A 24,317-nucleotide genomic window follows, 5' to 3' on the forward strand; every position below is an offset into this window, starting at 1 on the left:
TGCAATATTATGTCTTTATTATAGGTTTAATAGAAAAAAAAATGTGCCTCTTTTGATACAGATTCAAAATTATGACAAAAAAAATCCATACATTTTTCTAGCAGCATGACTTAATCTCAGATCATGTGATGACACTGGCCTTGTTTGATCATTCTGTAAAAGGAATTAAACGGATAGATATATATTTAAAAAAAAAAAAAAAAGCTTCTTTTTTTGCAAAAGTACAGCTTGTGTGAAACAGAAGGACAAAAGGTGGCAGCTTTAAGAAGTGACGAGAGGCCATAGAGGTTTAACTGCAGGAACCTTACTGGAGGTTAGAGAAGGAAGGTTTATCAGATCCCTGTACTGAAATATGTAAGACTGTGAGGAGGTCTCAGCTGAGCATCACTGCAGAACCATACAGACAACGTACAGAATCAGTCAACAGTTTTAGCACACCTCCACTTTTCCAGTTACTGCTGTTTACATCACATAGTGTCTAAACCAGGAGGGTCAAATATAAGGCTCAAGGGCAGGGATAGGGACGCCAAAGACTCCAGTCTGGCCCACTGCATGGTTTTGGAAAATGTGAAGGAGGCCATGAATGATTTTTTTCATGTTTTGCAGCTTTCACTAATGATAAAGAACTCCCTCATGACCAAGTAAATAATACCCTAACAATTAAATCACAGAATGTTCCTGTTGAAGCTGGCCCTCTGGGTCCTTTCGATGTTTGGCCGTCTCTAGAAAAATTGTTTGCATCTACTTTCAAAGCTACGTTGAACTGCACCGCTACTGGAAATTATTTTCTTAATTCTGTTTTTGTTGCAGTTTACTGCTTACCTTTGTACCATTTACGGTCAATAGACATTAACAGCCTTAATCTCAATAAATACCTGGAAAATGGAGGGAGTGCTCAAAACTTTTGACCATTAAGTGTTTCACAAAATTTAAAAACACAGTTACTAAAAACATTGGAACATTTATAAATGTGGAAACATGATGCCTACAGTTAAGATAATTTAAAAAAAAAAAAAAAAAATCACTGAATAAAACATGTGGAGTGTGGAAAGGTCTATACATTATGCATGTGCGACCTGTAATATTGTGTTCTTCCTGGAAGGGATCCATAGTAATCTGCAAATCATGACTCAGCGTATAATAGAGACCCTCAGCTATGCTTTAACACATACTGTTTGTTTTAGATGTTACACAGTAAGCAGAGATTGAGGTCTGAAGAGCAGCAAAATGACACATTGCACACCGGTATAACAAGGCTTGCTACTGCAAATGGTGAAGAAATTATGCTATTTTTTTAAATTACCTATAAAACAAACAAACAAACAAAAAAAAAAACAAGTAAATATGACACAGTATAATCACATTTAGTTCATCTGACCTGTATTTCTATGGGTTTTGAAACAACCAAGAAAGCACATAGGGAATCATGCTAGCGTTGCCTTTTCACGTGTACATTAGAGTTTAATGTGCCTCTTTGAAGCTGCTACATGCATAGTGTATGTCACAAGCAGCACAGGAGAAAAAGGTGAAGCTTTCTGGGAAACAGTGACAAGTCTGACAACAGCTCAAAGCTTTCTAATAATACAAAGTATTTAAAAAGAAAACATTAAGTAAAACAAGTAGTAGTGTTAGTAGTACATACATAGTTTAGGTAAAGTATAAGGGGCTCTACTGTAGGTTTAGCGGTTCCCGAACTACTACCAGCTACAGCTTTGAGTGCTACAGAGACAAATGCAACTTGTAGTCCAAGTAAGCATTCATTATTACAGTCTGACATGATCAGAATGAAATTAATGCAGTCTCATAAAGTGGACCACAAACCCAGTGATGCTGCATAGATCAAACGGCTTTGCTAAGCCAAACACTGGTTTAGCAGACACCCTGTAACCATACACATGTACTCATGTGTCTCATTTTTCATTCATTTGGGTGTTTCGCCTTTATGTATTCCTTCAGAACCGGACACACAAACTAACTCAACAGTTCTCTTTCCAGCAGTATCACAAAAAAACGTATTTATGATTCATTTAGAAGAATTATAGTAATATATGTCATTTTTCTGTATCTTAATCTACAGTAGGTTACAAAATAAAAAGCATTCAGCTGCTTCTGACCAGAAACTGGACGAAGCCGTTAGAAAATGAAAAATAATCAGTAGAAAAGTAGCACAGGTATAATTGAAAATGTTACGATTTTAATTCTGGTCTCAAATCTGGAAACAAATTTTGATCACGTGTATAGGTAAATGTAAGGCAGGCAAGTTTTCATAATTTAGGTTTCTGCTGTGACTCAAATGTCTTGTTTTTGTCTTCAAAAGTGTGATTTGGAAAACACTAACATGATGCCAACATACTAAAAATTAAGAAAAAAAGCAAAAAATGTATCTTCACAGTCAATGACATGCTAAAAACTGAAAAAAAGAAATCTATTACATTTTGTTTGGATGGATATAATTGGTGCATAAAGAAAAATCACTTTTCACAACTGGGGGGTCACCGAAGAGGACATAATGTTGCGACATTAGCTTTATCTAATTTTTTTTTTACCAGTGGTGGAATATAAATGACACAGGCCCCTAGTTTGAGCAGCAGTGGAATTGACAGTGTACACAAAAAAGATAGTTTATATAATAGAATTTGCCTCATTACATTTCATATTTACATATGGGTGGATGCACTTCATATAAATATAAACCAACTCTATAAGGACGCTGAATTTGCACTTCTAGAAGCATCTCCTGAAATCATTTATAATACTTAATTACAAAATCTGTTGGGCAGCTGGTGACTGTTTTAGTTAAGTAAAAGAGGCTTTGCATGGAGGGATGATATCATGTTAAACCATTCATTTATATGGCTGGTGTAAACCCATCATTTTTAATTACCACCATTTTTTTTTTTTTTTTTTTTTATTGGCCAGCAGCAGCTGCAAATTATGTAAACAACCGTTTGCACTGCCAATAAAATCTAACAAAGCCTTAGACCTCAAACTAGAGACGTGTGATTTTGCTTCCCAACCTGCGCATATAAACTGTTTATATTCCTTTATTCCATCTTATTAAGTATATCTGACAGTTAAATAACAGCATTTCTTCAGCTGAAGACAATTTCATGAAGAGAACTCACGGTGACAACGATCAGTGAATGTGTCGGAAGAGCGGGAATGCTGAGGACTGAAAACAACAGAGTAAACGGATACGAAGGCAGAAGATCTGTTAAAAACGTTTACGCACCAACTGTTTTGGAAGAAGCGAGACTGACTGACAACAGACATTTGGCAGTTTTGTGGCTCTCGGACTGTAACAGAAAAAAAGAAAAATCTCAACACAGAACAGCAACGTTAAAAAATAATAAAGAATGTCGAAGTGTTCAACTGGATTGCTGAGGATTGTGTAATTACTGAGGTACAGGTGTATGTTTCCTATCCAGAACCATTTGTCCATATAAAAACTACACTCAGCAGTGAGGTTTGTGCAGCTTTTATGCTCTGATCTGTTGTCAAGCAGGAGCGGACTGAGTAATGGCAGTGAAAGCAAGGAGGGGAAACCAACAAAGAAACGCCAGCTGAATGCCACGGCATTCCCCCCTTTGTGATTCAGTTATGCATAGAACCACGTAGAATTGTGTAACTCAAACAGCTGATTATTGCAGCTCTACTTCACGTCTGTTCGCTGAAGTCTGTCGTTCAGGAGAACTTGCAATCTAAAAGCGCAGAGGTAAGTGGTCCAAAATGCTAAGTGGTAGTTACCACTACAGATTGTCCTCCCGAGGGAATACTGTATCTCAACAAGATTGCAACTTTGTCTCTTTTTTTCCATTTCTGCAAAAACAACTAGTGATGTCATCGTAGTGATGCTAAATTAAAGCAGCAAACTGGCTGGATTATCTGTGAGACGGCCTGATGAGGGCTTGGGCCATTTGGCAGTTTTTAATCTCTGCCCCCTCTTCATCAACAGACCCCAACTTAGCTTCATATTAAATAAATGCCTCTAATATTAAATGCAGATTCACACACGCACAGGATGCATGACTATCTTTGTGAGGAAGATCACTGACATCATCCCTATCTTTAACCCTAACCATCCAAACCAACACCCCAACCATAACCTTCTTGTAAACAATCCTTAGGCCACATCATAACCTTTAAACAGGCAGAAAGGATGTGAAACTCAAACTAGTCCTTACTAAGATCACTAGGCAACCACACACACATACACTTTCAAACAAAATGCCTTTTGCAAAGTTGAATAAAGTCTATGTTTTTCACAGCCATTAAGTTCCCATAACTACTGCTTGACTCCAACTCTTTCCACACCTATAAAGCACAAAACTGTTGTCAGTTATTTTTCAAAGCTGTGTCAGACACAGTTAATTCAGATTTGTGTAGCACCCTGCTAAAAAAAAAATTTCGTTTGGTGAGAAAAAAAGCAAACATTTATGCTTTACAGACTCAGGAGGAAATACCCTCTATTAACTGTGGTGGTGAAAAGTCACTGACCCAACACTGAAAACTGGTAACAGGTCAAAAACACTAAGGTTCATTGCATATGAATCAGTGGAATCAACAGCTGCCACAATTACACACGTCCTCCTTGCAGGCAGACTGGTGAAGAAATTTTGCTTAAGTTTTAGACAGCGGAGTGTGAACACACAGTGACGCCAGGGTCTAAAACTCATGTGCAGCTGAGCTGAGGTGGATTGTATCTGCTGGCAATATCTGTTACCTCCTGTGACATGTACAAACAGTACGCATGCTTCTCTTGTAGCTGTAACAGCAGAAAACACAGACAGAAGCGCAGAGCCGAATACAGCAAAGCTGCAAATCATTTAAGATATAACCATGTTTTAGCTACACATACTAAATAAAACACATTGTGTTAAAAAGAAATCAGATGTTTGAGGTACAACATAAAGACATTTTGACTTTATCCCTTCACTAGTTGTTATTTTATATACCTCTTCTTCTCAGAAGATCTAAAAATAAAAGTGTATCTTTTTTACAGCTTCAAAAGCTAAGGTAGCACGATTAAATGCTATAAAATCAGAAAGACAGCTTTTTAGTCTTCATTTAGTTCCTCGTGGAGGTATGTGTTACAACGACTAGATTAGACTACGTTGTGCTTTTCTGCTTTTATCCACCTCCGACGCTAATGTGCCCTCTTTTCATCCACTCCGTGACTTGTCGCCAGAGCATTGTCAACTTCTCTTCGCATTAAACAAAAAAAAGAAAGAAAACAGCCAAAGAGGGGGGTCTTGGAGGGTTGCAGGTTAAAGATCAGCCAACAGGAAATCCACAGTTGAGACTTCTGGTTAGGTGGAGGACAGATTATGGATGAGAAAAGGTGCTGGTGGGCTGAATCCCTGAGAAAAACAGTATATGCAATATGTTTTAGAAGGAATTGGAATATCTAGACGTTATTGCATACATGTATGTTTTCACATACACGATGTGTCTAACCTTTGTATGATGCGATCAGATGTGTGTCTCTACATCTGTATAGCCGGGCAGGATGTCTCCATTGGAGCAGCTCTTGGGCTCCTCGGCCGGTGGGGCGCTGGGCAACATGTGGGCAGTTGTGGAGGTCTCCTCTGGTGATGCCTGACCTCGCTGGAGCCTGTGGTGGATCAGGGGCACAAAGAACAGCACCACGCCCCCCACCATCGGAGGCACACCAGCCAGGGAGAAGGCCACTGTGTAATTCCCAAAATAGTCATGCAGGAGACCTGTGCAGCGGAGGTAAGGAAGCAAAATGCGAATGGAAAGATTAAAACATCTGCTTTAGATCAAGCAGATTCCCAGTTTGTTTATACTGTGTATACACACAGTGAAATAAATGTACACCCTCTTCCACATCCTGCAATGCATTTAAGCTACTCCGCTGCCCGGCAGATGGTGGACATCGCACACTAGCAAAGACAGGCCGTGTGTTGACGAAGGCAGTGAAGAAAAAGATTTGTAATTACCAAACGTTGTAGTAAACAATACAGTATTCAAACCATTTACAGACCAGGGTGTGCAAAGATTATATGAGGAAGGAAATCCACATTTGTTGGGCCTCAAGGACACATGAGAAAAGAGCAGGGGGGTTTTTTAACTACAGCTCTGGGCCTAGAAGACAATAAGCTTTGTCAAGCCTCATAAACACAGTGTTCCTTAGTTTCAGTTTGTCTGCTTGTAGGCTTTAATGCTAACTAAGCATTAGAATAAACAAACCGTTTTTATGTTCTATAGTATGGTTGTTATTATGGTTGTTTTTGTGGCTTAAAGGGGCCCCAATGTGCTCATTTCCAACTATGTTTTATCTTTGGACTCCAATTGAAGGCTCTGTATGTGTCACAATTCAAACTAATATTTGTTTTTCTTATCATGGGGCCTGGTGCAGCCCCTCAGTTTTTCCTCTAACACAGTTCTTTGGTTCCAGTAACCATAAGTCAATAAAAAAGACACTTTCTCTGCATGCAGGTCACAGTGTGCATTCTCAAGTAGTGCAGTCTGATCTCTTAAATTAACATCCCACCTGCACCGCCTGTTCATATTACTTTTTGGTGATACTGTTCGCTAACAAAGGAGACAGAAAGCCAAGAAACAAGGCTGTTCATTTTTGTAAAATTCATGGAATTTGACAGTAAGAATTCCTTATTTTCTGTCTTGTTTCCTGGATTTCTGGTCAATTGTGAAAAAAGACAAGTGCCCAAAATTAAAATAAAATTTCTGATTATTGAATAGAAAACATTAAAGATGAAATTGGATCTCCTATATCTTGATTATGAAAACAAGACTTTGCAAAAGAAATGGATACAGCAAGGCTACAACTAGCAGGTTTTTTTTTTAGTTGAACAATTTGCAGGTATATACTGTCATAATGCCTCTTTTTGTTTAACCACACTATAAAAGAGGTGCATAGTAATGTATTATTACAGTAAGAAGGATTATTGGTTGCACCAATATTGCTGGCATAGCTTTGGATATGCTATCGATCTATGTCAGTGCACTGCTGTCTCTAATACTGCAATGCAAAACAAAAATCTGTCATTAGGAAGTGAAGATTATTTTGAAAACTAAATCTCTTTTAAAGAAATTTAAAAAAAAACCCTGCCAGACAGCATGACTCTTCATTTAAAAAAGTACATTTAGCATTTGACATCTAAGAGTTTCAGTATGTTGGCTGAGGCTACAAAGGCCAGGAAAAAGCTGTCAGGAAGTCAGAAAGTTGTGTAGTAAAAGCAGCTCTGGTATGTGTGAGAGGCAAAAGAGATTGTTGAGATAAAGTCAAAAGATGCCTGAGTCAGCAGCGTGCTGCGACTAGTGTTCTTAGGTATTATTTTTTTATTAGCGAGCGGAACAAAAGAACGCAGATCGAAGATCAGTACTGTGTGTGCTTTTTCATGAACACAAATCCTTGGAGACGGGCAGTGGCTGGCCATGAGCCCAACCATCTCTAAACACAAACCAGTGTATAACCTGTCCTGCTGTGCATTTGTCTTTTTCCGTTTACTAATTACGTTAGTTGTACCCACGTCCAAGGTTTTTCTCTGCTAATATAATTCAGCTCATTGTGCATCCCTACTGCCAACAAGCATAGCACAGATGTGTAAATAACATATATCTGCGCTATTCAAAAAGTGGAAAACACACACACATATATAGCTTCTTACCAGCGATAGGTGGACCCGCAGTCATAGGGATAGACATGAGGCCTAGAAGGTAACCTATAGCCTGCGAGGCTTGCATGGGCCCGACAAGCTCAAAAGCTATGGGAGCCATCATGGTGAGGAAGCATCCATCACACAGTCCCAGAAACACACACACGACCACCAGCCCGGCGAACATCGAGCACTGAGGAATCATCATGGACATCAGGCCAAGAACAATGAAGGAGACCACCTGCAAAATACAGCAAGAACCCATAAACAAGCTTTGAATGTCTTGATGCTCTCCTAACATTCTTTTTGACAGATAAATATGCGTTAAATGCAGTCAGTCAGATGGCTCACATTGCTTTCTTTTTGCCTTTGTTCATGCATGTAAATCTGGCCTCAGGCAGATATGGTTACGTGTGCAAGTGGACACACCCTCCATCTACAGGCTCCACCTACACATATTTATGTCAGGTAAAGTTATTTGAGAAAATAAAAAGTACTTTGTCTGCCAGAGAAATTGATCATGAACGATAAAAAGTCCTGATATGTTCTCATACATACTTTAAATATGCAGAAAAACAAAGTTCTGATATGAGTAAGTCTTACCACTTGGCTCGGTAAGACCTGTTGGTCCTTACTGTGAAATACTATTTAAATTAAGTGTATTTCTGTGGTAACAACATAAAAGAATTTTTGAATTAATTTTTCCAATTCAGGACTCTTCCTGTGTCATCGCTCTCATCTAACGTCTCCGTCAGGCAAAGTTCAGCATCATAGTTACATTTACTATGGTAATTCACCTGAGTGCACCGGTGCCGTCATCAATCTGATTAATAAACTACATGTTAATGATTATGAAAAATATAAAAGATATAAAGCTGTCTGTTCACTAAGTGTCTACGGCATGAATGCTGTGAATGACTGTTCTGTGTCACTTCAAAGAGCCAAAGAGTGTTACTTCAAATCCCTTCACAACTACAACAATGTGGATTTAAGCAATTAAAAACTGTGTTCAACACTTGGACAAAAGAAACATACTGGATTTCATTCTATAAAAGACTCTTGCATAACTAGACTCTTTAATATTCACCGCCACACTGTCAGGAAATTCTTTATATGACTAATACTGCAAATGAAGCTTTAGAAATACTTTGCTTGATATCACAGATCAGCACATTTTAAGTATGCATGTCCCACAACTTCAAAGTTGTTTTTATATTTTAATTAATCCGTAACTCCGTGCCCCTTTGCTTAGTGAGCTGCTTGAACGAGTTTACTGGTCAAAACAATGGATCCCTGTGTTTTGCATTCAGCAGAAGCCGCACGTGCAGGAAATGGCAACTCCTGTTTGTATTCACTGCACAAATTGCTCTCACATCACCTTGTCTATTTCCTGGAAAATAGACAAGGAACCTGACATTATCCAGTCATGTAATTCCCCTTGTGTTCGCAAGTCTGTTTTTCATTCCAGAGAAACATAATGCCATTAAGCCATTAATAAAAACGAATTTCTAATTTCACCAAGGTAATAAAAAATAAATATTTTAGTAAAATTGGGCCTAACAAACAACACAGGTGTGTGAAAAAGTGTTTGCCCCGCTTAAATGTTTCAAATCATCAAACATATGTACATATGTACACAAATGTAAACACAAGTAAAAACAAAATGCCGTTTTTAAGTGAATTATTACATAAATTAACTGTTGTATATCACATCTTTGGAAAGCTGAGTCCCCAGGCCTGATTCCTGCCACACGTGTTCTCGATCAAGAAATCACTTAAATAGAACCGGACTGACAAAGTAAGCAGTTGACCAAAAGATCGTCAAAAGCCAGACACCATAGTGCGATTCAAAGGAATTCGGGAACAAATGAGAATCAAAATAAGTGAAAACTCCCAAGAGGTTATAAAGCTGTTTCTAAAACTGTGTGACTCCAGTGAACCACAGGGAGAGCCAGTATCCATAACTGGCAAAAACACGGAACAGTGGGGAACTTTCGAGGAGTGGCCGGCTGACCAAAATTACCACATGAGCGCGGCGGCGATTCATCCAAGAGGTCACAAAAGACCCCAGAAAAACATCCGAAGAGCTGCAGGCCTCACTTGCCTCAGTGTTCATGACTTCATAAGAAAGAGTCTGGGCAAAAAAAGCCTGCATGGCAGAGCTCCAAGATGAAAACCACTGCTGAGCAAAAGGAACATAAAGGTTCATCTAGGTTTTCCCAGAAAACATCCCGATTATCCCCAAGACTGTTGGGAAAATAGTCTGTGGACTGACGAGACAAAAGCTGAACTTTTTGGAAGGCGTGTGTCCCGTTACATCTGGCATTTCAGAAAAGTAACATCATACCAACGGTCAAATATGGTGATGGTAGTGGGATGGTCTGGGACTGTTTGAGTTACTCTTACATAGTAAGGAAAAGCATTAAAAAAAAGTGCTTGTGTGGGTGAATGAGGCAAATTTTATAAAAACCACTTTTTGACAGGCACACTTACCACTGTGAAGTGCATTAGGTTTTCCCAAAAACAGACCAAACAGTAAAGAAAAGCAGTCTGCATAAATTTTAGAGCTTCAATAATTCCCTCACCTGCATGTAGACTTTCCGTAGACCAGGAATGAGATCCCCGATCTTTCCAAAAGTGAGGCGTCCCACCCCTGATGATGCTCCTATGCAAACAAGGAGCACCCACTCCTTTTCAGTGCCCTTGAACTGTTCTTTTACAAAATTAATCTGAGAGACACAATAAGACAGAATCATTACTGTGGACACTGTTAGTCCGTAAAAGTCCATCGTGCATATAATGACAAAGATATTATACAACGTGCTCATGAACCGTATTCTTCATTGCCGAGAAAACATTACACTCAGCATTTGTTGGAGTGGAATTGTTCATCCTTCACCCCAAATCAACCTCAAACATTAACAAAATGTCCACATCAACAGACCTTTGGAACTGCGGAGCAGGAAGACTGAACGCATATAGGTCAGAACCTCCCGCTCCCTTTAGCCGTGACCCCCAAATTAGATCCAAAACATGAAACCGCCCTCTGAAGTCTTTCCTGAACATGCTGGTCCTTGTGAAATATTTGCTCTGCTTTGAAGGTCTACATTCATCAATGGCCATAGGATAGGTATGTTTAGGGATACAGAGAGGCCATACAGGAGAGGTTTCCTGAGATGGTCGAGCCAATACAAAGACCGGGGCAGTGTTTACATCTGGGCCCGGGCCTGAAACAACAGGCCTGACAGAGGGAGGCCGGAGCTGGAACATCCGACATCTGGATAGAGGGAGATCAACTTCACAGCAACTTAACACTTCATCTTCATTTTTTACTATCTTATTATCACACCCCAAATTCAATCAGAGTTCAGACTTTGAAAACATACTTGAGTTTGTGGATGTAAACAAAATGGATAAATGGACTTCTTTTACTTTCGGCTTCTCTAGCTGAGTAGTTTAGTTAGTAAACTACTGTCAAGCTCTTTGGCTTCAACATGACATATTTAAATTATAGATTTTCCCTTTGGGCAACCCAAAGGTTGTACACTGAAGCAGAAAAAAAATTAAGAAGAGCACAATTAACTCCTGGCAACTGAGTGCTGTTCCTCACAGAAGCTATTGTGACAAACTCTGTTATCCTTATTGAGAGGGACAAAGGCGATGTTCAGCCACTGCTCATTTACTCAGTTGACATGCATTCAATTGCCCTCTTTCCAAAAGGCCTACAGAAGATGAATGGCACCAGACCTCCCACAGTGCAACAGTATGGCTCTGACATCAATCTCACTCCCCCTCATTTCCAGTGTCAGCTGAGAAAAAGCATTTTTACATCAAACCCATGATTAGGAACCCCACTGATCTCTAATGCTCTTTGTGTAAGCGCATAATATAAATAAAGAGGTCGGAATGTTTTACCACAGCAGAAATAACTGAAAGGCTGTTAAACAGTGCTTTCTTTATTCACATAAAAACTGGGCTTATTGTAAATATTTATAAAGCAGCACCATTTAGAAACAATTACTTCTTGCCTATCTTATGTTCTTACCAGATGGATATATGGCACGAAATAGCCCAATACAGCTGTAGCCACTCCAAATGCCCACACTCGGTATGTGACGATGTGAAACACACGCAAATTGAAGTACTTCCTGATGGTGGTTATCGCCCTGCTCCACCTGCCTCCACTTTGAGCATTAGCTTGAGTTTGGGATTCGGCATGGTCGGGGCCTATTCCTTGGGGGCCCATGTCTCCCCCAGCAGGGATCAGAGGCTTGAACATTAGCGCCAGCAGAGCCTGGATCAGCATGAAGACGCTGAGGATCTGGAATGTTCTGCTGAGGCCCAAAGGTTCCACCACCTCTTTCAGTAACACCGGAAGGCCCATAGAGAAGAGGCTGGCACCAGCCGTCACCACACCATTGGCCAGACCCAAGCGCTGGCGGAAGTAGTGGCCCAGGATGACCAACGAGGGCTGGAAGGTGAAGGAGGAGCCGCAGCCAAACAATATGCCGTATGTGAAGTAACGAAGGATCAAGGAACTACAATGAAAAAAAAGGACATCAGGAAGAAAAACGAGCATAAATATAATAATAAATAAACCCAGTGTAGGTTGTCCACAGAAAACTCTCACAGAGGACCACATGGGCTAGCCGACATGGGGCCCACATGGGTTTTTCATGTGCAAGCTCATAATGGTTTACCTTACCCACAAAATTTCCTCTTGGAGGCCTAAAAGGGCAAAACATCTAGAGCCCCTGATTTAGCATATAATTTTACATGGTTTCATTCATATTTTCAAAGGACGTATCTGACAAACATGTCTTACTTTGCAAACGATGTACTGAGCAGTCCTATAAAAGCCAGTGCCGCCCCACTCACAGCCGTCTTCCTGCAGCCAAAGTGGTCTGTGAACATGCTGACCACAGGTGAACAGAAGAAGATCATGCCCATGGCCAGGGCCCCAACCCAGGCTGGAGAGGAAGTTGAGAGAAGAAAGAATTCATCATCAGAAGCATGTGGAAATCTCAGGTGTTATACCTATCACCTAAAGTAAATAAAAAACACTGTTATATCTGTTTGTACACAAAGCAAAGATCAGTGTGTGCAGTCCTTGACCATTAAAACATAATTTTTTCCACGTGTAGAAGTTATTGCATAAAAGTTAAAAAAGGCATCACTGAAAAACAACATGGCCTTCATGCACGTATGCCTGGGCCTCTATGCAAATCTTTATGTTTTGTTTAAAGTTTTTGAGAGCTTGCAAGCTGTTTGCAAATCTGCCACCTGACCTCAGCAGCAGCCACGCTCAAAGTAAACATGTGTAGCATTTTGAGTCTTGCCTTTAAATGCCCCATACAGTAGGTATTAATTAACCCAGACAATAAGAATTTTGCCCACAAGATTTCCCGAAGCTTTGAAAAACTACAAAGCTTTGTATGCTGCACACTAGTTTTTTCTTCTCTGTCTTTGTGACTCTCTCACCACCTGATGTGATTTGCTATTAATATACATTTATGTAACTCTACTCATTATTGTGTCTACACTTGCATCATGTAGATCAGACACGCTCTATAAGATTTCTCATGGTGATTAAGCAGATCAAAAAGTGAATCAAAGTGGATAGTTCTGGCATGTAGAGCATGCAGTGTTAAAACATAACGAGGCAGATTTCTCTAGCAGAGACACCGCGTACCCTGTAGTACAAACAAACACATGTCTGGATCCAGTCCCTGAGGGAGCAAAGGTAGCTTTGATGTCTACCATGGTGTCTGGGCCTTGGGTCACACTGGTCCAACAGTCCAATAGAAATGAGACCAGAGAGACTACTAAACAGCCTGATGGCAGGATTTATGTACCTAAGCGCGCGCACACACACACACACACACACACACACACACACACACACACACACACACACACACACACACACACACTCTGAGTTCAGAGTGAAACATGAGCTGTGCACATTCACTAGTCACTTTGTTACCTTGCAGTGCTGGGTTAGACTCAGAATCAACAAGGTGATGGAAACAGGATTTTGGTCCGCGTTGACATCATAGCATCACACACTTGCTGCACATCCATACTGTGAATCTCCTGTTCCACCACCTCCCAATGGTGCTCTAGTGGATAGTGATATACTCATATTACAAATGAGTATATCATAAATGACCATCATAAATGGTCCACTATAATACATAGGTAGGCTGTGATGTTTAAATTATGCTTTATTGCTCAAGGTGAGACTTTTTCTAGTCCAGTCAAATTCTAAATAGCATACTTTGAGGAATTTGCAAGTAGTGAGACATAAAAACATAAAAACAGTGCCCTTTAAGTTACCTAAAAGTGTGAACTGGCTGATAGTTATGAGTGTTTCTATTGCTGAATCACTGCATTTCCTCAGCTTCAGATATTATTTCTTACTGATGTAGCTCCTAAGACCACTTAAGCTACCACCTGTAATACTTTTCCTTTTTTCTGTTCAATACTAGATGTCCAGCTGGTTTGTCTGGAAAATACCACAGGCTCTTAACTTAATCTCACCAATCTCAGCTAGTGATTGCGGCGTTCCCATCTGGACATGCACTGCTGCTAGCATGCTGTTTCTTGCAGACTCATTCTTGGAAAGCCCAATATCTGACACAGAGATGTAAAGTGTTTTATAACACTCAAATTGGTCAGTTTGGCATTATAATGTAGTTCCAGTATTGCTTTTTTTAATGGCTCTAGCACCTGCAGTGCTAGTATTGCACCAATAACAGTTTGGACATGACAAACCAAAAGGTCCGATGTGAAATCAAAACAACAGGCCCGTGTCACACTGCCTTACAGCATACTCTATATTCTGGCCAGCCCCACAACAAAGCCCCATTTCCCTGTGTCCTGACACAACAACTGAGTGCACTGTGCTCATTAGAGGGGATTAGGTCCAAACACTTTCAAACAAAAGCAAAAGAACACAGTGAGGGAGACTGGAGCCAAATGAAAAGATGTCTGTTTGTGTGGGGTAGCAAAGAAGGGGGTTAACAAGCTTCCATCTCTTAACATGATTGATGCAGTCTGACAAGAAGCAGCATACTCTATAGGACCCATATTTATGTTAGAGTAAGAACACTTAGGGCAGAAAAATGCAGTTGGGTTTTATATAATAAGAAGTTTATATAAGACTAATGAGTTCAGCATGCTTTATGCTAAGCTGTAATATATGCATGCAAGACAACTGTGTTTTGTGGATTTCTTCTATGTGTTATGTAATTAAAATGTATATTTACATAACTGTGTCTAGTCTAATCTGTGTCATGTGTAGCCATCCTAGACAACCATATATATGACAGCTAAAAGGTACACTAAAACTAAGTCATTCATATCACAGAGGCCCTGTTACTCCATTCATAACAAAGCTGAAATTTAACCAGGCATTAAATTACCTACACTGCAGTTACTAAATTATTAGGTTCACAGATCCTTTTTTATGAGCAGCTGTAGTGCAATGAGAAACTGACACTATTTTGTTGTCCACAGCACCAGATTTGAAATGAAATAATGACGTTTAACTGCCTACTTTCAGTCTTAATTTGAGAATATCAGGATTCATATCAAATGACTAGAGTAGGAATAATAGGTCATTAGTCCCCTTGTTTAAGGGGGCAGAAAGTACGATACTTTGAAGGGAAACTGCTCAGAATATGGTCTGTGGGTTTTCCAGAATAACAAAGACACTGTCCTTGGAAAGATCCCTTGCTGTTGTTTTTGTTTTCATTGCTTTGAGAAGCACCAATGACATTTTCTTTCACTTCCAATGTATCCCGCAGTGTATGAAACCATCCGCTTAGATGACTGCGAATGCAGCGCACTGCTGCTTTCAGCTCAAAATTATTGTTTCTGAGCCAGTGAGCCCAAACAATCAAAGACACATCTGTTCAAATGCTTTCTGACGATATTTTCCACGGCTGACGCAGACACGGGGAAATACTGCTGAACCTAAACAATGCATCACACTGTTTCTGAGAGCGTCTTGGGGGACGTACTCCTAAAGAAACAATAGTCATAGGTATTTTTGTCCCTCAAGGTAACATAAAATGCTCTTAGCAGGTGCTGAGGCAACATAATAAACTGAAAAACACAAATACATTGCTTTACACTGCTACGATCCAGCAGTGTGTTTTTTGATTATGTACGAGTAATCCCTATGATCCAGCTCAGGTTTCAAACTGCTCCAAATGCACAGATTCAGAGCATTTTTTCTACTCTATATCTATATGATGAGAGCACATATCCCTAATGTGGTCAGTCAGTCAATCATGAGATATTTGGCTTGAATTTAGCCAGAAAAGAGCTAAAACTTCTTCAAACGCAGGCAGTGCACAAACTTACAAGCCGCACCAATGTCCAGTATTAGATCAAACATGTTGAATCATCTATAATAATAATGGATTGGATTTATATAGCACTTTTCAAGGCACCCAAAGCGCTTTACAATACCACTATTCATTCACTCACTGGTGGAGGTAGCTACAGTTGTAGCCCCTCTGGCCAGCACCAGTAGGCGGTAGGGTAAAGTGCCCAAGGACACAACGACCAGGACAGAGAGCCCGGGGATCGAACCAGCGACCTTCCGGTTACAGATGCGCTTCCCAACCCCATGAGCCACGGTCGCCCATGTGAATCAACTGTGAATCATCCACGAATACTACAGTAGAGTCCAAGAACAACACTGTGAAGATGAAGATAAGCATAAAAGTCACCTTTAAATCAGTCATTTTTATCTTATAATAATTAATACCATACCAAGTTAAAGATTAAAGTCCATAATAAGGACAGAATGTTCATTTTAAAGAATGAGAAAACACTGCTTGTATCATAAAGACAGTAGAATGGTAAGGATGTTGTGTTAGCACAAATATAGAAAGTACAACAGGTGAGGCGACACAGTTCGCAAAGGCTTGCTAGCAGAAGGCATGTGGAGGCCCATCTGTCACAGATCAACCAGGAGTCTCTTCAAACAGCTCAGGCTCAGACCATAAATGAGCTCTGACAGCAAAGCTATCAGGATGCTCCTTGAGTCAACCATTCCCTCTGATGTTTACAAATCGCATCATATTTCAGGCTGAGAGTAAGTGCAAACTGCTTGTGTTGACACTATTAATAAAGCTGAAAGGGGTAATCCTTTTTATTTTTTTTAATGGATGTGTTTTGCGGAGATTTTACTCTGTCATGTGTCAGCGTAGTAGTACAACTGAAATTAATTGGATTGAACTGAAATGATAGTTTCAGCAACATCCTCTATAAACAGATGCATTTTGGTATTGAGGGGACACTGGTGTCCTAGTCGTTAGGGTGCATACCCCATAGGCTAAATTGTGATCAGTAGAAGGGTCCAGAGCCAAGCGCCTGGTTAAATGGACCTCATCCTATCTAAATACAGAAAAAAATGCCTAAAACTAACCAAAATCAACCAATAAATACTCTTTGTACACATCTTTATATACCTTTTTATAAGCGCATGGAGTTTGAAGAAACTTTTTCCAACCTGAACCCATTCCACTGTCCACTGGAATGCTAAAAATGCCTCGTTGCACCCTGATCTGCCAACCTAAGATTTCCAGCTGTCCTGGGAGATGCTGGAGAAATCTGGAGCAGGGGAAAAACAATAACACACTACCTACCAAGAGCACAGCCCTACGTTAATGGTTTAAGACATGTTCTTGGCAGACAGACTATTGTGTTACTTCACTTGTTTTTGATGTTTTTGAGAAAATCCAACAATGATTATTAAGCACATCTAAAATAATGAACAACTAGCCACTGAAGAAACACAGAGATAAACCTGGAATCATTGTCTTTGAAGGTTTCCCCAGTTTCTCCAACCACTGTGTATACAAATGTTATAAGCATATGTTGCACTTCATTCTTCCCCATGTTTAATGTTCTGTTAAAGGCTTTTTAACATTAGAAAGACTTTCAATAAAGACGCCATCGTTGCCTTTAAGCAATGAATCAATGAGTTTAAAGTGAAACAGAGTTTAAAAGGTATTTTTTTTACCTGACTGCTAACGATGGCCAAGATAAATAATGCACAACAAGGTCACACAAAGAAAACAGAGATATGATGAAGCACAACTCAATATTTGGAAGACAGCTTTAAGCAGTTTAGTAAAACATCTTTAATGCCTCTCACTTGTTGGCTAGTTTTGGCTTGTTGTAGTTATTCCTAACTATATATTGTCAGCATGCAGCGAATGGCTGCTTTTAATCTTCAGATACTTTCCAACGTCCAGGCCAGTGAGTGTGAATGTCCCTGTTATTTCAGTATTCTCAGGGTTTTCAACACTTAAAGTTATGAATGCATAAACATTATGATGTTTGAGTTAAAAAGGCTCTCCTTTACCTGCAGCATTACTAATGGAGCCTATCTGGCAGAAGCTTGTCTCAAAGTCTTTGAACCAGGAACAAAACATCACGAGTAATTTTTTAAATGGACCCAAGAAATCACTTAAATTAAGAGAAATCTAGCAATAAATTAGACTACAGGTGACAGGGCAATTAATTTTTGACTAGTAAAAAGGAATCAACTTTTTAAGCTTTTTTGGGGCTCGATATTAGCAGTTCTTATTAATAATAACCGGTGTAGCAACAGCTGAAATGTAATGAAAGAAAACTAAAGTGTGTCCCCTACTTTCATCCAACAGCAGGCCCTCTACACTTACCCTGGATAAACAACAAATTGCTAAACACATAACCTTGTTCTACGCAAACAGCTGATCAATAGTCAAGATGAGATAAACCCAGTAATTGTTTGATCTGTCTGACTGAGCTACCTACCGCATAATTACCACAGATACTGCGCCACTCATTTTGGCTTCAATCCTATCAGTGTGACAGGACCAGGTAAGCTGTTTATCCAGACTGACACCTAAAAGCTGGACCTGCCCCGAAGTCATATCCAGACAAGACACCAACTTGTCCGTAAGCACTGCAACATAAGGAAGTGTGGTTCTGCCACTAAAGCAAACATTTCCTGACTTGATCCTGAAAGGATCAAACCACACTTTGAACTTTGAAGGTGAATCCGCTCCATTTCTGTTTTTTGGTTGTATTTTTTTAAGTTGTAATACTGCTAGGCTAGTAGTTAGCGAGTGTTTTACACACTGTCAGTCTCTTCCATGAAAATTAGGAGGGACCAGCAATCTGCTAGCAACCAAAGCGAATGTAAGGAATTTTCTGATGCAGCTCCCAACTCAATCAGTTTCAACAAATGTCACTTCCAAAAACTTAGAGGAACACAAATTTTCCCTAGCAACCAGAGGTTTCTGGGGATTGCCGACCGGTCTCGATCCCTTTGTGTCTGCAGGCTTAGCGGAATAACCGTAACTTAGCCACCAGCATCTACACTGAAAATATAAGCTTTAAGGTACTTCAGTTATAGTTCAATGTTCCTTATATTGAAATCAGCACTGACGTCACGCAAGAAAGCGTCACCATTTTTCATTTTACATCTAGCGGTTAATGTAACGAGGCATCAGTTTTCTATGCTAAGATAAAAAGATTTTGAGCTGCCGTCAAGGCCAGTGATAGAAGAATAACAGTTACCTGCTATAAAGGCTAAAACCGTTGGCTTTGAGAGGAAATTGTTTCTTTCAGACTAAAGTTAATAATATGACAACAGTTCAAAAGTGCAATCGGCTATATCCTTATTCATTTACCATCAAGGTTATGTAGCCCATTTGTGCAGAGAAACAAGTTTTAACCTCCTATATTTGTATTGCTTTCAAGTAAAGCCTAAAAATCATATACAATTCTTGATAAATTCTTCAGTTGGTTCAACAAAAAAGTTTGCTATCCAAGTTATTCGCATCGTGGCTTTTATTGATTTCCATTTGTTTAAAAAACAGTTTATTTACATATTTATTTATTTACATACATAGTGGGTTTTGACACAATTAGACTCAATGAACAAAGATATATGTGCCTAACATGTCAGTAAAACTATTCTATAATACACTCATGCTTTAGTTAACTGAGCTTGTGTTTTCAATCTTTCCAGATTTAGTTTCTAAAAATGACGTGGTTTGTTCTATTATTTTCTCTCAGTTTTATTGCAGCATTCTTCATTTAGCTAAGCTCCACATCAAGCCACAGGGCTAAAGCACTGCTCACAATAGGTTAGTGAGTTTTCTTATCGGTGCATGCTTGTCTAGAACAGTCTGTAAGATATCCAGGAACAAGCGTAATGTAATTTCTGAATCTTTCACTCGGTGTGTTCTTTTCCCCTGTGAATTTTTTACATCACAAGTCTTTGAAGCAGAATCTGTGACCTAATGATTCTGGTCATTGCTATTACACTTACTAGATCCATTATTGTGCCATTAGTGTAGATGTGGTCAGTGCATGAGGCAGACATGAGTCTAGACATGCCAGAGCTTACTGTGGTAGGAATGATAAATATCTGAGTTAAATCACTCGCATTCTTTGTCATCTTTCTTTAAGAGTGCATGATGAAGAAATCCAGGCGATGTTTAAGTCCCCAAGAATCATTTCACTGCATTTCTCTCTGTTGATTTGTAGATTTGTGAAGCACAGCACATTCAAGCTAGCGGGATTTGATGTAATGTAGGTGACTAAAGCCAACAGGCTTCTGCAGCTGGAGTCATCAGATGTTTTCTCACATTCGCACAGATACCATAGCCTACTGGTATAGTTACTACAGAGTCATTAAGTATTCTTGTGAGAGAATAAAGTGCATAACGCTCAGTAAGTAAACCAACTTTAGGCTTAGAAACAAGTAGAACTTGATGAGCTACTTTTTTTCTCATCACAATTTTCCTCCTGCTCCGTTTCACGGTGGCACATAGATGGAAATAGTTTTAGGCTTCAATGAAAAATGAATTCCTTCCTCACTCAGTCCCTTTCTTCTGCCCCTTCACACACATTCCCTCTTTGCCAACTTTGCTGCAGCTGAAACAGTGCCGGCTGCATTTTGAACTTTCCTCCCACATTCGGTGCAGCCACGTTCATTCGCACACCACCTGACTGGGGGCTCACCCCTCGCTGATTATGAAAGCACCCCCCCCCCCTTCCATTTTCAAAAGAAAGGTGTGCCGGGCACGTGCACTCACTTTACAAGTTTACCAACATTTTTGTGGTAACAACTGGGAAAAAAATGAGTAAAGGTGTCATGTTAATCACGGAGCAAATCATTACCATATGTGACTCATAACACACACACAACTCGCTGTCATTAAAAATTTAAAGTACCTACTGTTCTCAACCCCTACTTCGATACTGCTACGGTATTCTGAAATTCACTTGTTTACTCCTCGATGTTTATAAAAGACCTCAGCAAGGCCTAATGGTGATCTCTAAGTATGATTTCATTATATCCAGCCTTTTGTTATCCCTTATGGTCCTTTGCTTTTTTTTCTATTGAGCAGTCTGACATCTTTTAAAATGTTGTACACGTGTGAATTTAGACCGGATATCTCAAAAGAAGCCTTTAAGATCATAGCTATTGTAGCTAAGCTCTTCCCCTGTGCTTTTTTCCTGCTGCTGAGGTAAAAAGGTCAGGTCTCAGCCTACTCACTTAATCTGTTCACATATGAGCTCAACCCAAGAAAATGCTGGAGATGAAATCCTAAATATGTCAAAAAATGGGGAAGAGAGAATATAAACATCCTGTATAAAATTCCATCAGCTTCTTTTAAAAAATAAGATGTCTTTCCTATACCGCCCCGCCCCCCTATTGCTTTTATACTGATAATAATAATAAAGGTTCACATTTGTTCCAGCAAACAGCATTAGTGCCATAATCCCTTCCCACATTGTGACCTTAACTTTTGCATGTGATTGCGGGAACTGACGAGGATTTTAAGAAAAACATCCACTCCTGTTACATGATTCCCGAGCTCAAAACATTTCTCTGTATGGATCAGTACACTGCAGAAGCAGCTTTCACGGTTTTCACAATGAGGAAGGGGAGGAGGAGAAAGAAAGGCAGGAGGGTCCCTTTCTTCTCCCCCCAAACAAGAATTCCCATGATTACTCCTTTAGTCAGTATTTGTTAACAAGATTAACAAGCACAAAGCTAGAAGCGGTTACCCAGAAGCCCAGAGCTTCATTAGCAACAAATTGGACGCTGACTTTGTGAACTCACTGAAGAATAGAAATGTTTCTACTGGACTTGCAGGTACAAGAAAATGTCAGATTCCTGCAAACAATTGGAGTAGCACCAGGCCCATTGTTTCTGGGGACTAATTTATCTGCAACAACAAGACTGAACTGTCACATTCCTGTAAATGAACATCAGTGATTTCTTTATTAAGACTGATATCCTTGACTGCTTTGTATAGTGCCTTTCCCGTTGCAGGGAGCTGAGTGCAAATAGTAAATAAGGATAGAGAAATAGTCTGACCATTTAGTAATGAAAGCTTATGATCCTAAACAGAATGGTTGAAATGGGAGAAGTGGGTAGGGTAATGATGTGACTCTAATAATAACTACCTGTTAGATTGTATTAAATACTACAAGCAGAAGCAATATCCCTGATTTACATATCTATCGCAGGATTTTTAATCATTAGTCATGTGCATCTTGGGGACTCTAACAAGTCTGTCCATACTGGTCCAGCAATGCATGGGTCAGACATTCGTATGGACCAATATCGGCCTCGCTAACTGCAATTATCTGTCTACTACCACCCTGGCTGATATTTAACAAAACAGCTTTGTTCTGGCCAAATGTTCAATGATATTGTGGTAAATAGCTTAAAATTTTTGTCTTTGTTTGGTTGTTGGGAACCAAGAGGGGAAAATATAACAAGAAAAAAACAGCACTCCAATATCAGCTCAGTACCGGTGCAAATGTTCACAAATATTCAGTCCTTTGTGCTCACTATATCATTAAGGAAACCTTTATCAAAGGACCCACTGTAGCAAACTGTGTTGTGGATAAACAGACAGCCTTAATGAATAGTTAACAAGTGCCTACGGTGCTTTTTCAGTTAAGTGCCTGTAACTCATTAGAATGCTGGTGCTTTGGAAAACAAGAGATTTCAACAGGATGTAAGGAGCAATTTCAGAGTAAGAGAAGAAAATAATAATTCAAAAATAAGAATGCAGCAATGAGCATACTTTACACCTGCTGGTGGGGCACTTGTTTTATTCATTACTGTGTTTAGTGTTCCACTGGGAATTTAAGTTATTCCACTTTTTTCTAAAGTGATATACATATTAAAATAAACATCCTGTAAATTAATATAAAGTTGATGTTAAAATGTTTATTATAGTAATTGTGCTTTAAATGACACTTCCACAGCTCTAAGTTCCACTTTTAAAAAAAATCCTATAATTATAAACCAAATGTGCATCAAGATTCTCTACTCCTGTCCACCAGCTCACTTGTGGCTTCAGCTCCAGCCCACCTGAGCAGAGAGATACTGCTCAGATAGTACTTACTCACCCACTTTGAACTGGGATGTTTGGTCTTCAGGGTCTGTGTGCTCCTTCACCAGCATCATGTGCAGGATCCCGAAGGAGTTGTGAATTCCGAAGATTGACCCGTTGCACCAGGTTGCAGCAAAAACCACCAGCCAGCCAGCGAAACCACCTTCGGGTGGGACGAAGCCAGCTCCGTGGCCGGGCTTCTCTACCTGCACCCTAGCCTCGAAGTCGGAACCCGGCGTGAGGGGTGGCTTGCAGCCGGTCTCGATCAGCTGCGTATTACTGTCCTCCTTCACGATTTTACCCTCGCTGCCGTCCGCCTGGTCATGCTTTCTCGTGTCTAGGTCTTGAGGGGCATCCCTCTGCTCCATCTGAGGACCTGGAGCCGGCTGTTCCGTCCGTGACTCTCTGTCGGACGGCTGCGCTTGGTTGTCTAGCCCGTTGGTCCCCATGCTGTCTGATCTGGCGGAGAGGCTACTGTGGGCTTTTGGCGCACATGCATGAGATATAGGTCGCTGACATAAGAGCACCGATTTGAATAACAGCTTTGATTGGTTATCTGTCAAACGTGAAAGACGGATGGTGTTTTTCCTGGCACACAAGCTTCCTACACGCTGCTCGCAGCCCCAACTTCAGCGAATAAACTCCAACCTGCAAACATAGCGTGTGTCATTCTGGCCGGAGGTCTATATTTCCAGGAATTAGCTCGCACCGCCTATCCTTCCTTTTAATGCAAGCCTGCCTAACCGCCTATAAAGACTAACACCATGTATTTACTTGTGTTGGCTCTTCTCCTCGGTGCCGAAAGAGGATCATCAACCTGCGAAAACGTCCGCTCCGCCTCGACTCCGTGTAGCCCCGTCGCGCAGTTCCCGCACTATCATCAACATTTCCCGATGTTAAATGCAAGAATTAGACGCTTCTTTTTATCTTTACAAGGTGGATATGTAACGTAGGTAGGCCTGTGCATGTCCCGTAGGCTGTAGCGGTTCTCAAGTGTCAACACACACCGAGCCGTCATTCAGCAAATCCACACACCCCTCCTCCTCGACCACCTCCTTTCCCCGGCGGACGGACAGTTGGAGCCAATGGTGGAGCTTCAGTACAGTTACAGTAGAACGAGTTTGCACTTCGTGGCTTTTCGCGGAAAAACCCGAGTGTGGCTTGCTTTTCCTCTCTTGTGTCGGATTAGTAACAACATCCTGTGGCTAATGCAAACATCCGTTTCAGCGCATTTTCC

At 40.2% G+C, this 24,317-nt stretch overlaps 1 protein-coding gene across 1 annotated transcript; it reads right to left on the minus strand.

The window, feature by feature from the left end:
• slc16a2 (solute carrier family 16 member 2) lies at positions 1-24,317 on the minus strand. The gene is made up of 8 exons (XM_082556999.1): positions 23,855-24,317; positions 23,097-23,728; positions 12,469-12,613; positions 11,689-12,181; positions 10,229-10,372; positions 7,656-7,884; positions 5,458-5,723; positions 1-5,360 (listed from the first exon to the last, which is right to left on the minus strand). Exons 2-7 carry the CDS (start codon positions 23,527-23,529, stop codon positions 5,473-5,475), a joined length of 1,695 nt encoding a protein of 564 aa, XP_082413125.1. The 5' UTR covers positions 23,530-23,728; positions 23,855-24,317; the 3' UTR covers positions 1-5,360; positions 5,458-5,472.

The sequence above is a fragment of the Aulonocara stuartgranti genome (genome assembly GCF_965226115.1).
Source record: "Aulonocara stuartgranti genome assembly, chromosome: 2".
NCBI classification, from domain to species: domain Eukaryota; kingdom Metazoa; phylum Chordata; class Actinopteri; order Cichliformes; family Cichlidae; genus Aulonocara; species Aulonocara stuartgranti.

Coding starts and splice junctions, on each gene's coding strand:
- slc16a2 (XM_082556999.1), bottom strand. CDS start 23,529: ATGGGGACCAACGGGCTAGACAACCAAGCGCAGCCGTCCGACAGAGAG. Junction 10,373..11,688: donor TCGTGCCATATATCCATCTG/GTAAGAACATAA, acceptor TGTGTCTCTCAG/ATTAATTTTGTAAAAGAACA. Junction 5,724..7,655: donor TGCGGGTCCACCTATCGCTG/GTAAGAAGCTAT, acceptor TCCGCTGCACAG/GTCTCCTGCATGACTATTTT.